Consider the following 12,953-nt stretch of genomic DNA (forward strand, 5'->3'; position numbering starts at 1 on the left):
GAACCTGGTCTCTAGTTGTTCAGAAACACCACAGGTCTGCTGTGAGAACTTAACTTTTCTAAGTATACTGCAAATAGCAGCTCCCCAAGACAGGTCCCAGAACATGGCCCATGTGACCCAGTCACCAGGGTCCTAGTGATGCTGCCCTCCCCATGGTGGCTGTGGTCTTTTTTTCAATTGTGTATATATGTGAGTGCAGCGCCTGTGTGCTGAAGTCTAAGAATGACTCTTCAGAGCCTGTTCTCTCCTGCCACCTTGTGGCATCTGAGGATTGGGGCCTGGACATAAGCACCTCTCTACCCGCTGAGCTATCTCTCTGGCTCACTAGGTTCAAGCAGTCTTCCTTAGTTACAATGCCAAGTCCTAGAAACCCCCTGCCCACCATCAGTCTGTATCCCCCCTACTATACACACAACTAAGAGACACCCAGAGTGGTACAACAGATACCCTCAGGAAGAACCAGCCAGCCTTTCAACCCTGGAATAGGCTAAGCAGGGCAGTAGGGGATAAGAACAGTATTTTACAATGCACTTTCTGGCCCCAAATGGACAGAAGGACGTACGTGTGTGTGTGTGTGTGTGTGTGTGTGTGTGTGTGTGTGTGTGTGTGCGCGCGCGCGCGCATGTAGTGCATCACCAAGAATAGAATTTCCCAGGGCTGGAGAGATGGCTCAAAGGTTAAGAATAGGCTCTAGGTTCTCCTTGGGCAACCCCCATACAACCAACTCTCCTCAAAACACTGGCATGGGTGGGTCTGGTTCAGCATGTGAATCCTACCCTCAAGAGTTCCACCCTTAAAAACTCAACACCCTCCTCAAACCTCTGCTCATACCTGGGTACCACGGCACTCTCCATCCATGAGGGTCATGGCCAGGACAGTCTCCTCTGTCTAGCACTTAGTGAATGGAAGACCAAACCCAGATATTTGTTTATCAAAGGAATAAATCACGTGACACAGGTCATCTATTTAAATTATAAAACACTAATACTGCTATAAAAATGGCATGGCACTTTTTATTTTTATAATCACAAAAATAAGTCCCAAATTCTCAGTTCAGAGGCTGTGGTTGAGCATCAGAAAGGGGTTTATCCAGAGTGAACAGGACTAAGGAGAACAGATACCAGGCAGAGTGACCGGGCCCCCTGGCATGCTCAGTCCAGAGAACCCCAGGTAGCCAGCAGAGGTTCCAAGCCCAAGGTCTCTCTGCTCTCATCATCTCCCCTTCCTTTAGGGGCTCAATCTAGCCACTGGGACTCCAGCAGATGTAGTGTGGGGCTGGCTGCTCTGAGATGGGACTAGGGCAGGAGTGAACAACCCCTCATCACAGGTAGTGGGCTATGGGACAGGTGCAGGCCCAAAGGTGGCTCTGTAGTAAGAGGCATCAAAATCAGGGCTGAACTGTTATAACAGGGATGAAGAGTCCAGACAGAGGCTTCTAGCTGCCCTACCAGTGCCTCTGGGGTAAAGAAAAAACCTTGAGAGGCAGAGAAGCAGCCACTGAGTCACTACCCCTTCACATCTCCTATGCAGCCGGAGGATCTTCAAGTAGACACTAAGATCATCCCACAGCTAAAAGAAAGTGTGACCTGAAACCTGGCCAACCAAATCCACACTATGGCCCTGAGTCACCTAAGCCATTCTGCTCAGGGCAGGGAATACAGTGGGTGGGAAGTGGGGGACAGAAGAGTGAGGCCTAGGCTGGTACTCCATCACACATGCCTAACACATACAGATAGATACACATTGCACACACCACTCACACCTGCACACATGCATGAGAAAACTCATGGATGCAAAGACATTGTTGGCAATTAAGAGGCACCAAAAGATGCTGAAGGGTCCCAACAGGCTCCAAGTCTTTAGGGTGGCTGTGTAACCTCTCCTAGAAGTTGTCCAACATATAAAGCAGCACATGTGAGGGGCACAGTAACATCAAGAGGCCTGACACCCATGGAGGGAACAGTAGGATGATGGGATGATACGGAGTTCATCTCTCCTTCTGATGCGATGAGCCTGGGCCTGATCTCGGCACAGCAGAGGTTCTTGCCTTGGCCTCAATAAACAGCCTCAGGGCAGTCTGGGAAAGCATTTTAGGACTAAAGAGTAACGGTTCTCACTAGTGTGGATTGCTAGTGCAGCAGCCCAATCGTAGCATGACAAATTCACCCAGGGAGTTATCTACAAGCCTCAGGCTCCAGGACTCACAGATGGGGCTTGGCGGGCCACCCCTGGGGCAGAGTGTCGAGTCCACTGTGTCCTCATGGGCCTGAAGGGATGGCCCAGGATTGAAGGCCGGGGCTGAGGGGCTGGCACCAGATCCAGCAGGGACTGCCGCCTTGGCTGACAAAGGGGCCTCAGAAGAGGCTGGGGGGCCAGGCCTGGCTGCCCTAGAAGTGAAGGGCGATCGGGTAGGGGAAGTAATGGTTGGGGTTTGCGAGGCTGGTCTGGGCCCAGAAGTGACCTCAGGGGCTTCTTTGGGCCCATGAGGGGCTGTTTGGGTAGGTGGGATTGCTCTGGGCTAAGATGTGGGCATGTCTGTTGTGACTGTCTAGGACTCAGCAGGGCAGGCTTGGGAGGACTACTTTGCTCTGGGCCTTGATTGCTGGGGCTAACTAGTTGCTGGGGCTGCTTGGGGCCCACCGGTGACTGTTGGGGGCAGCTAGACTGGCCCATGAGGGATCTATGGGGCTGGCTCTGCTGATGTGGGGCCAAGAGTGCCTGCGGGGGGCAGCAGCACTGGCCTGAAAGGCAGCTGGTGGGACGACGGCTTGGTTGCAAGGTGAGAGTCCGAGGGGGCTGGCACTGCTGGCACTGAGCTAGCAGTGACTGTGGGGGCTGGCAGCGCTGTCCTGAGGCAGCCCTACAGGGCTGGTCACAGAGACACAGTGTGGTCCTTGACTGCAAAGGTCCGCAACGGTGCCACACGGTCAGTAGAGACCGGCAGAGGTGACACGAGGTCAACAGGGACCGAAGTGGGTAGCGATGCCATGGAGTCTGGATGGACCGCAGGCGCTGCCTGGAGCCTGGAAGCGCCAAGAGTGGCCTGCGGGGCTGAGCCAGGCGTGGGCGCTGGGTCTGGCTGAGCTGATCTGGGGCCGGAAGCAGATGCTGGGGCCGGTGGTGCTGACCAGGGCCCAGAAGTGGGCGCCGGGGCTGGCAAGGCTGTCTCAAGCCTAGAAGTGATCGATGGGGCCAAGCACGCTGACCCAGGGGTGGCCGCTGGGGCTGGCAGGGCTGCCCCGGGGCTGGGAGGGGCCCCTGGGGCTGGCTGGACTGGCTGGGCTGTTGCTGCTGCTGGTGCTGGGCCGGGCCGTTCTGGTGCCAGGGGCTGGCTGGGAGCGGCCCCCCTTCTGGGGAGCACACCTGCATGGAAGAAAGAGTATGTGTCCACCTGGGCAGGTGCGCCCACGGACCCCCCATCCAGCCCAGGCCCAAGACATGCTATTCCCTCTCCAGAGCCCAATTCCCAAGGGAGCTCAGAGCAGAGCCTTAACTGCTGAGAAAAGCCCTTTTCTATAAAAAGAGAGCACAGGCCTAGGGTCCCCAGGAGGAATGCAGCTGTAGCACTAAGCCATGACCCAGGACAGACCCAGGCAGCCCAGCCCAGTTTCCACCTTCTCTGACAGACCTCATCTGGCCAGGAACACTCCTCCTCCAGGGGGGCCATCCTTTTTCTTGGTTTCTCCTCTCACTGCTGGACCACCAACCTGAAGCCTTTGGCTGAGCATTCCCCTCTCTTAGCAGGAGCCTGGTCCCCACATCCATTTACAGAGACACTCTAGATGTCTCCAGACACCTAGTCGGCGGAACCTGACGGACGCAGTGGGAAACGGGGCCGGCCTATCAGCTTGGCACTGTCACCCATCCTGGCCAGCACACACCCCTGAACTCCTGGGGAGAAGCAATAGCACTGGCCAGGCAGGCCTTTCCAGCTGGGCAGACAGACAGGTCCCCGCACCTCTGTGACCAGCCTGGCTCCTACCTGTCTACCCCATACCCCAAGCCCAGCAATGATGGAGTGCATTGCCAGGCAGGCCAGACGCCGAAGGGTGGGGTCCAGGTGCACGTATGGTCCTGGTGCAGATCCCACCACTGCAGAGGTCTTGAGTAAGGGAGGGTACAGGATGCTCACCTGTTTGGAGGGCTGCAATGGGACCTTCCTAGTCCCTTCATCACAAGTGAGCTCTGCATCCTGCCCTGGACTGCCCGCCTCCAGGGGCTGCCTGTTCTCACTCAGCTCAGCAGATGGGCAGTTTTCTGACTCTCGGGGCTTCTTGATGAGGCGTTGATCCCATTTCTCCTTCCGTTCATGTGGCTTCAGAGCCATATCCTTCTGCAGAGGAAGAAGGAAATGCCTGTCAATCTGTGGGAATACCCTAGGCTAATGGAGCAGGCTCTCAGGCTATGATGACTCCTCAGGGGAAAGAGCCTCCAACCTGGGAAGCCATGTCTGAAGGGAAATAGACAGGTGATGGCTGAATGATGTAGAAAGGCCCCAAAGTTCCCAGGGGCCCAGTAAACAGTATTGTAGAATCTTCATGAATGGTATACCTGGGAACTCTGAGGTGACACACATAGGAAATGTCCCTTGGTAACATGCTATATAGAATAGGAAATGCCCCAGGTGATACCAAATTTCCCAAAGGAAGTACCCCCAGGTGATCCCAATTCCTCAGTTCTTCCCAGTGACATACTTCATTCCACAGGAAGCATCACTATCCAGGAGACTGCGTATATCCAGAGCCTTGCCAATTATCCTTCATGTTGCCCAACTTCTAGGTCATTACAGTCAGCTAGCCCTGTCAGTGGCCATCTGTGCCCCCATGTTCTGGGGCCCCCACTTCTGCAGCGATGACCAGCACTGATCACCAATGATGGCACAGAAATGAGATAAACACTCACATGCAGCTTGGACTCCCTCAAAGCAGTGGCCAGTGAAGAGGTCTACAGAAAGACAAAACCTCCCAGAAAACAGAAAGTCTGTATGTAAGGAAACACCACTAGGAAGCCAAGGGAGGGCCACCACAAAGCCACTCTATCATCACACGACCTCAGAGGCAGAGCCACCATGCTTCCCCCTCCCAGAGATAGAAGATCAGAGTTTTCTACCCTGCCTTCTACCTTGGACAGGTCAGGGCTGAGCATAAGGATCTTCTGCATTACACAAGTATTTTGCAGGTCCTGATCTCATTTCATTGTCCCCATACTGCAGACTGTCTAGTCACCTGTCCACAAGGGCCCTGGGCTATCCAGACTGCCCTGCTGCTAAGGGCTGAGATGTACAAAAGGAGCAAAGATTTACAGGAACTCTGATGTTATAACTGTGATGGGGCTGCCTGCAGGGTGTTTCAGACCCAAAGTCTAAATAAACTGAGGTCAACTTTAATGGATACTGAGCAATGACAATCTCTGACTAGGACACCAACGGGTTATGGGAGGTGACAAGCCTGGACTTCCCCAAAAGCAGAAAGGCAGAAGGAAAGAGATTATTATGAAATAATCAGACAGGGATGCTGACAGCCAGTGAGTACAGATCCAGTCCCAGGCCCCTACCGAGGGTTTGAATTTACTATCCTTCCTCTGTATGTATTTGGTACTTTGCTTTTTAAAAGATCAAAGATTCCACTGGCTCCTCCCATTCTGTTGGTCCACTTTCTGGCCTCATCCTGCACACGGGACTGTTTTCCTGGTCATCTGCCCCACTTAACCTAGGGAAGGAAGGGCTAGTGAGTGATAGTAGCCAGCCCCTACCGAGAAGAGACCTTCAAATTTCCCTAATGAGTACATCTTGTGTACAATCGCCTGAGAGAACAAAGGTGACCGACTCAGGGGCACTAGCAGGACTGTCCTCAAACCTCAATTCTGAAACTTTCGGTGTAAACCAACTTTTTCACCTTTCATATTAGAAGAACATAGAAAATGCTCAAGCACCACCTAGACTATCTGGAGAATAATGGGTCATTCTGTCTGGCTGGCCATTCTGGGAGCTTAAGCCTGGCCACAGCACTGCCCTGTAGAACCTGTCTCTAAAAGCCCTGACTTTAGACCACCAGTGAGGGAAAGGACTTCACTAGCCTAACCTATACTCAGATCACAGAATGGATATGACACACAACACAGGGCTGCCTTTAGCAATGTCCCATGGTTGCTGCTCTACAATCTACCACCCCCTACTGGATAAGCACTGAAGTTCAGAGGTTTTGCAGCCATAAGCCAGGGCCCAGGCAGTCAGCACTGGAGCATGGGTCTGCAGACTGACTGCAGCACCAGGTTCAGGTAACCCTTAGAGAAAGCAGGGGTCTAGACTAGCTGTCTTCAAGTGAACCAAGGCAATTCCAGGGAAAGTGTTGATCACTTACAAAGGTGCCAGGACACCAAGGAAAGGCTCAAAACACTTATAGATTGCAGAAGTGAAACATAAGTTACAGATGAAGAAAGAGTAAGTTCCATATTTACGACCCAGTGTAGGCCCTGCCTTCGGCATTCTGCTAGACACTCACTAGATCCACATACAACCAGTACTGAGTACCTTAAAACCAAATGCAAACACCAGAGGCTCAGAGAAGCCACCCAAAAAGACAGCCTGGTCTCTAGTGCCCAGAGCCTTGTAATCGACCTTACTCCAGCACCCTGGGGAAGCCAGCTCCTGCAGTATGGCAGAGGTCAAACACTGGGAGCCCAAGGAGTCATCCTACTAGGACCTGTAGCTACAAGATAGAGTACATAGTAGATCTGACTACATCATGTGCATCAGGGTTAGCCACCAGTTAGTCAAGCTCACACACAAGGCTGTTTGTGGCAACAGTCCCACAATCCTGCCAGGCTTCAAACCTGTGTTCCCCTCCTCAAAAACAATACTAAAGCTGAGTGCCTAGTAAAGAAAACTGCCCATTCAATTTTCTTTTTCTTTCTTCTTCTTCTTCTTTTTTCTTTCTTTCTTCCTGACTTTTCGAGACAATATTTCTCTCTGTGGCCCTGGCAATCCCGGAACTCTGCTCTGTACACCAAGCTGGCCTCGAACTCAGAGATCCACCTATCTCTGCCTCTCAAGTGATAGAATTAAAGGCCTGTACCACCACTTCCCATTCAATTTTTTAGTGGTGACTTAACATGACCCACTGTGTTACTGCTATGCAATACCAATAAAATTTCTAATTGCACTTCACTAAACCAACCACAAGGTGACTTGCTCAACACCATCCCCTTTAGTCAAGAAGGTACATGCTCACTCTTATTCCTGTTAGCAACAAGCCTAAGACTGTTCCCTTTGGCAAAGCAAGAAGGCCTGGGCCAAGCAAGAACAGTCTGTCTGAAGCCTTGTTCCCAGCTTCCCACCCCATGTGACAATACTGCCCCTGGAAGTCTGAGTTTGAAGCTTCAGAACCTTTACAGGTAACCATTGCTCCAGCACTCCAGGCTTCCTTCTTACCAACTACTTAAAAACCCCAGGAGCCCTCCTCATACTTCCCCTCATGCTTAATCTACCCTGTTTACCTGTTCTCTGGGCTGCAGTCTTTTCCCATTTCAAGGTCTCCACTCGGGCAGGACTCCCATGAACCACTACATCCCTGCAGTGTCTTTGACCCCTGGGGGTAAGCACCAACCTACTGCCATGGCATCTTTTTGTTGTTTTGGTTTGGTTTTTTCAAGACAGGGTTTCTCTGTGTAGCTTTGGAGCCTGTCCTGGAACTCACTCTGTAGATCAGGCTGGCCTCGAACTCACAGAGATCCGCCTGGCTCTGCCTCCTAAGTGCTGGGATTAAAGGTGTGCGCCACCACCGCCCGGCTGCCATGGCATCTTAATTGGAAATAATCTAAGGTGGAAACAGGGCTCTCCCACCCAAATCTCCCTCTCTTCAGCTTACCTCTCCCAACTGGCTAGTGACTTTCATTCATATAGAACCTGCGTCACACGTTCCAAAGAGAAATGCCCATCTTCACAGGCCCTCATGACTTCTTACCTGCTCCAGAAGGCTCTAAACCACTGCACCCCATCTCTGAAATCTCCAAGTTCATGAATGTCACCTTCATACCCACTGCCCAGCTGCCAGCAACCAATGACAGCAGGCTTCAGTGTATAGGCCAAGGCTCCTGAGTGTCCTGTGATCAGTGCAGGCTGCCACGTGATACAAGGAGGCAGAGATACAGCCATGCTGCTAACAGAACTACTGCTACAGTGCTGGGGTTCAAAAAAAGTTGGGGAGGCTAGAGCACCAAGGGATCCAAGGGCCACAGCCCACCCTGCAATTGCTGAGCAAAGTGTTTTGAGCATTCCATCCACCAGGGTTCTGGCAAAGAATGTTCAACCTTTCAGATCTTAGTCCAGCAGCTGCACTATGCACAACACCGTCTGGGCAGAGGGTCACTTGGAGACAACAGCAGACCTTACTCTATGGCTAAACAAGGTGTAGTAGAGGTATGACATGCTGACATTAGCAGTACTATCTAGGAAGGAGCTGGAGCTAGACAGAAGAGCACGGAAGCCACTTGCTTGGGGTCTACATCAAGCTACTACATCATATCCACATTGCTGGCCTGAGCAATGGTTCAGACATCAGTCTCCACAATCCTTTCTTCCAGCTCCAATTTGTTGAAAGGCCATGGTCCATTCAGACAGACAGCCTTGTTCTCTGACCCTATGCCTCTTATTTGTTTGTTTGTTTTGGCATGGTTTCTCTAAACTGCTGTGAGGACTGAGGCCTAGGACAGGACCAATGAGGGAGGTGGCCTAAGGGTAGCAGTTTGCCAGGAAGAAAGTAGCATGTAGGAGGGACCTATGGGATTTCAGTCCTGACTGGGGCCACTCTTGTGAGGATGTAGGTTCTGTGTACTTTGAACACACAATTTCCCACAGCCATAAAAGACAAGAAAATAGATCATTTAGATTTGAGAGTGAGGACAGTGAAAAGGGGTGGGAACCCAGATGAACAAGGTAGTCTCAGAGCAGAGACAAGCTTCAACCTGTGTGGCTAAGGCAGGAAAGGGGAGAAAGTCTAGGGACTCTAGGGCAGAGCCAAAGTCCCTGCACATGGCTGGTGATGCCTGCTCCCGACTATCCTAGGTGTGGTAGCCTTCAAGCCCCAGTCAGAAACTCCCAGTCAGTACTCCTAAGAGGGACAGTCTACCCTAAACCATTTTTTTCCCTGGCCTATCCTCTTTAGCCAGAAAGCAAGGCAGGCCAACAATCCACCCATCTGTCCACAACAGCACTCTCTCCTCCAAGCCCTGGGAAGATACATCTCAGGTCTGATTTTTGCCACACTCTAGGCCCCTCCAAGCTTCAGCACAGCTGCTGCTCAGCTGTCATCCAGGGTGTCCCCCAAAGCCTCTTCTGCAGCACAGGGGCAGCTGAAGCCAGCCTGGATATTTCTGATGCCACAAGCCTGGGACATAAAAGGATCTGGGTTAAGTTTAAACAAGTGGGGGAGGGGCAACAGGCAAGCAACCAAACTGAGCCTGTTCTTCCTCTCTGCATTGGAGACCATTCAAGTGGTCCAGTTCTGGATGTCAGTACAGCAGGGTCTGCCTGGGGTAAACTGAGTCTAAAAGGAAGACACAGGGACCTACACACGTTCACCACAGGACTCTCATCCTTGTGTCCTGTGGGTGGCAGGGTAAACAAGCACATGTTGCCTCATTACCCTTCCTGCACACAAGGAACTATGGCTCAGAGAAGGAAGCAGGTTTTCCCAAGCAATTTACAGACTTCCCTGCTATGCTTGGATGGCAAGGCTGAGGGCAGAGGAAGCCCAGGGCCTCTTCCTGGGAGCTAGGAGACCACGGCTGCACTGCTGGAGAATGCGTAGAAACCCTGAGACAGACTCACCGGTATTCACAGGACCCTAGAAGAAAATGTGGGTTCTACTCCTGAATGACAGAAGCCCCTGAGGATGGAGTCTTGAGAAGCAAGTTTACTCCCAATTATGCTTGACCAACCCCTATCTCGGATGGAGGAGCTAGGGTTACCGAAGACACATTCCTCCCTGGGCAGTCACTTGTGGGAGCCAACAAAGGTTTCCTAGTGAGAGGTGAGCTTGCTTTATACAGCAGGGCTGCATTAGGAGATGGCTTAACCACGTGCATAGTTACAGGTGTTTGGAAGGGTCTGCACTTGGCTGTGTTGAGGAGGTCTTTCGCTCCACCCCTTGGCATTCTTTTAGTAGAGACAGAAGGAGCAGTGGGTTTTGACCCAGGTCCTACCGAGGCTATTCTATGTTTCTAACTGTCTCTATCCTCTAAATTTCTGTCTACATATTTCTCACTTCTCCCTCGTCAAGAGTACCCTGGGGGAAAAAGAGGGAGCTGGTCTCCCTCTGTCACTGTACTCCTTCCCTGTCTGGTCTACGTCATTCAGTCCCCGGTTCTAAGTGTATTGGCAACATCATGGAATGAGGGAAGGGCAGGTCATACAGAACAGAATCTAGTCAAGGGGCAACTAAAGCCCTACAGTATGAGCAATACCCCCAGAGCCAGGGTCTGAAGGGGTGGGGTGGCCAGGGTAGATCAGAAGGATCCCTGTGAGAACCCTGGCTTTTATAGGAGAGGAATCTGGGCCTTTTGAAGAAGAGAAAGCTGTCAGGCTGGAGAACAAACTGCAGGAAGGGGTGAGGACAGCCAGGATGCAGAAAGCTAGACATGGAAGCCAGGAGTCGGCTGGTCAGTCAGATGCCAAGGCAAGAGCTACTAGCAAAATGGAACAAAGTAGGAGAAGAGGGAGCTGGCCACTCTCCAGGAATCTATGCCTGCATCACTAGTGACTGTCACTTTACTCTGTGCCTCAGTTTCTCCATGAGAGTGGGACACTGCAGCCTCATTAGAGGCTACTGGAAAGGAGAGCCCAGTATACAAAATCTTCCACCACACCTGCACCCTAGAGACAGTGCAGCATTGACCTGTTTCTGCCATTAAACAACAATGCACCGGTTAAGGCCAGGGCTTCGAGGAACAGCTATACCACAGAAACGTTGACACATGCACCTCTGCTCCTTACAGCCAGAGGGACCGGCTGGTACAGAATATGAAGGCATCACCGAGGAGGCATCCTGAGAAATCTAAGGTACTGTTCTTCCTGAGATGGCTGCTTCCAGTCGGGATCAGAGCTGGGCTGCCTAGCCAGGCCATCACCCAATACACAACTGCACGCCCCACACACGCTGGACGTCTGTCTGGGTAGAAAGCTCTGCACACAGCAGGAAGCCACAAACCGAGGAGTTCTCCAGACCAGCTCTCCATAGAAACCACACAGGAAAGCTCACGCCATGCTGAGGAACTCTAGTTAGTACCTAGCTGGTACACTTTCCTTTTTTAACTACTCAGGTAGAGCATGGCACTAGAGCACTATCCCTGAGTCCGCAAAACATCTCACATTGGTTTCTGAAGAAGCCACCTTGGGTGCTCCCCTGCCTCAGCCTCTATACCTTCCTTATCTTGCCAACCTGAAATGAACAATGCTAACCTGCCACCCAGTGACCATCCTCCCCAAAAAGCCAGCAGCACCCCTCTTCTCTTCCAGCTGTACTCTGGCTGGTTCCCTCCAGGAGGACCCCAAACCCACCATTCTGTACCTCTTTCTCCATGGCCCCCAGACTCCAACAATAAATAACCCTCTCAATGCCCTCCTGACACTCACCAGTGATAGACCTTATAAGTGACCTTTGGGACTGGCAAAGGTCAGCCCTGGTCACCCCAACACCCAGGCTAAGCCAGCTCATGTGCTGTGGGACAGACCTGCAGCCACTCCTCATGAAGTCTAATGGGATGCCAAGACTTCAATGTTTATATACTTACAGACCTCCAGTCCTGCAAACTGGAACAAAAGGACCCTTTCTAACCTGCAGTGTAGAGGCTGAGGAACAGGCTCTTAGTAAAGAGGAGTGGGCCTAGATGGTATCTATCATCCTTCCCCTACTTCTCTTATTAGAGTCTTGCCAATCTGAGTCTGTGAAAGTGTCAGAATCATCATGCTCTCCTTGCTGGGTCAAGTAGATCCACTCCACATACCCTTAGGCTTAGCATCCACCCACAGTCAAGAGCTGCCTTCTGCTCTGCTTAGACTGTGCACCTCTGGAAGGGCAGCAGAAGAGAAGGGTTCCAGGGGTAAAATTCCTCATGGATGGCTGCAAACCAGAGTTCTGGGGCCAATAGGCTGGTATGTGGATGGGAGCCAGCCAGGTACCTGCCGTTCCACTGTAATGTTCTGCCTAGTTTCATATCCTCTACTCTATCCTACACAAACAAAGCCTCCATCACATCCCTCCTACCCCCATCCTGAGCTATTCATCCAGAGCTAGAAGCCACAACCACACCCAAGCACATGTCAGGGAGCAGTGGATCTAACCCACCTAGCAGGACATGAAGGATCAGGTTTGAAGTGAATGTATGGGGACTCCAATGAGGCAGATGTGGCCATAAAAATCCAGATGGATATAGAAACTCAAGCTAAGAGGTTAACAGGTCCAATAAACTGAAAAGAAGAGCTTCACGTGACAAAGGCAAGGAATTTCCAGGTACCACGGAGATAAATGAGACCCTTCCAAGAGCTATTATTCAGGGGAAAGGGTCTCCTATCAAAAGTATCATGCAAAACAGGCCACAGAGCTGCTCGCTCCCAACAAGGCCTTAGCATTGGACAGGCTGCCCAAGGTGCACTGTGCACTCATATGGGCCAAGGAGCCTGAGATAGCCTCACTTTCATATGCTGTGTCCACTCATCACCTAAGAGGGCCTAGTTTTCCACCCATAGCTGTAGGAGCAACACCTCCTGTGAATGCCCAACACAGTCCAGGAACAGGTTCCAGGTTCAAACCTGTGACTTTGGACAAAGCATATGCACACACTGACCTCACACCAGGAGGCAGTTACAAGGAGGTACTCTAGACAAGAGGCTAAGACTCCTGAATGGAAAATGCCTCCTGACATAACTCTCCTCTCTCCTCACCTAGAGGTCCATTGTG

The 12,953-nt window shown here is 51.7% G+C and overlaps 1 protein-coding gene across 12 annotated transcripts in view; it reads right to left on the reverse strand.

Moving 5' to 3' along the window:
* Fbrsl1 (fibrosin like 1) overlaps positions 1-4,481 on the reverse strand; it is a 75,722-nt gene extending 71,241 nt beyond the window's left edge. For 3 of the 12 annotated variants that reach the window (XM_059249314.1, XM_059249313.1, XM_059249319.1), the window contains exon 1: positions 4,133-4,451. In XM_059249314.1, coding sequence (XP_059105297.1) covers positions 4,133-4,327 — 195 coding nt within the window. In that variant the 5' untranslated portion in view covers positions 4,328-4,451. Of the gene's footprint in view, positions 1-988; positions 3,364-4,132 lie in introns of those variants that run through there. The other 9 variants (XM_059249320.1, XM_059249321.1, XM_059249324.1 and 6 more) reach the window with 6 other exon arrangements.
* Between the last annotated feature and the right edge of the window lie 8,472 nt (positions 4,482-12,953).

Source organism: Peromyscus eremicus, chromosome 23, assembly GCF_949786415.1.
Source record: "Peromyscus eremicus chromosome 23, PerEre_H2_v1, whole genome shotgun sequence".
Lineage (NCBI taxonomy): Eukaryota > Metazoa > Chordata > Mammalia > Rodentia > Cricetidae > Peromyscus > Peromyscus eremicus.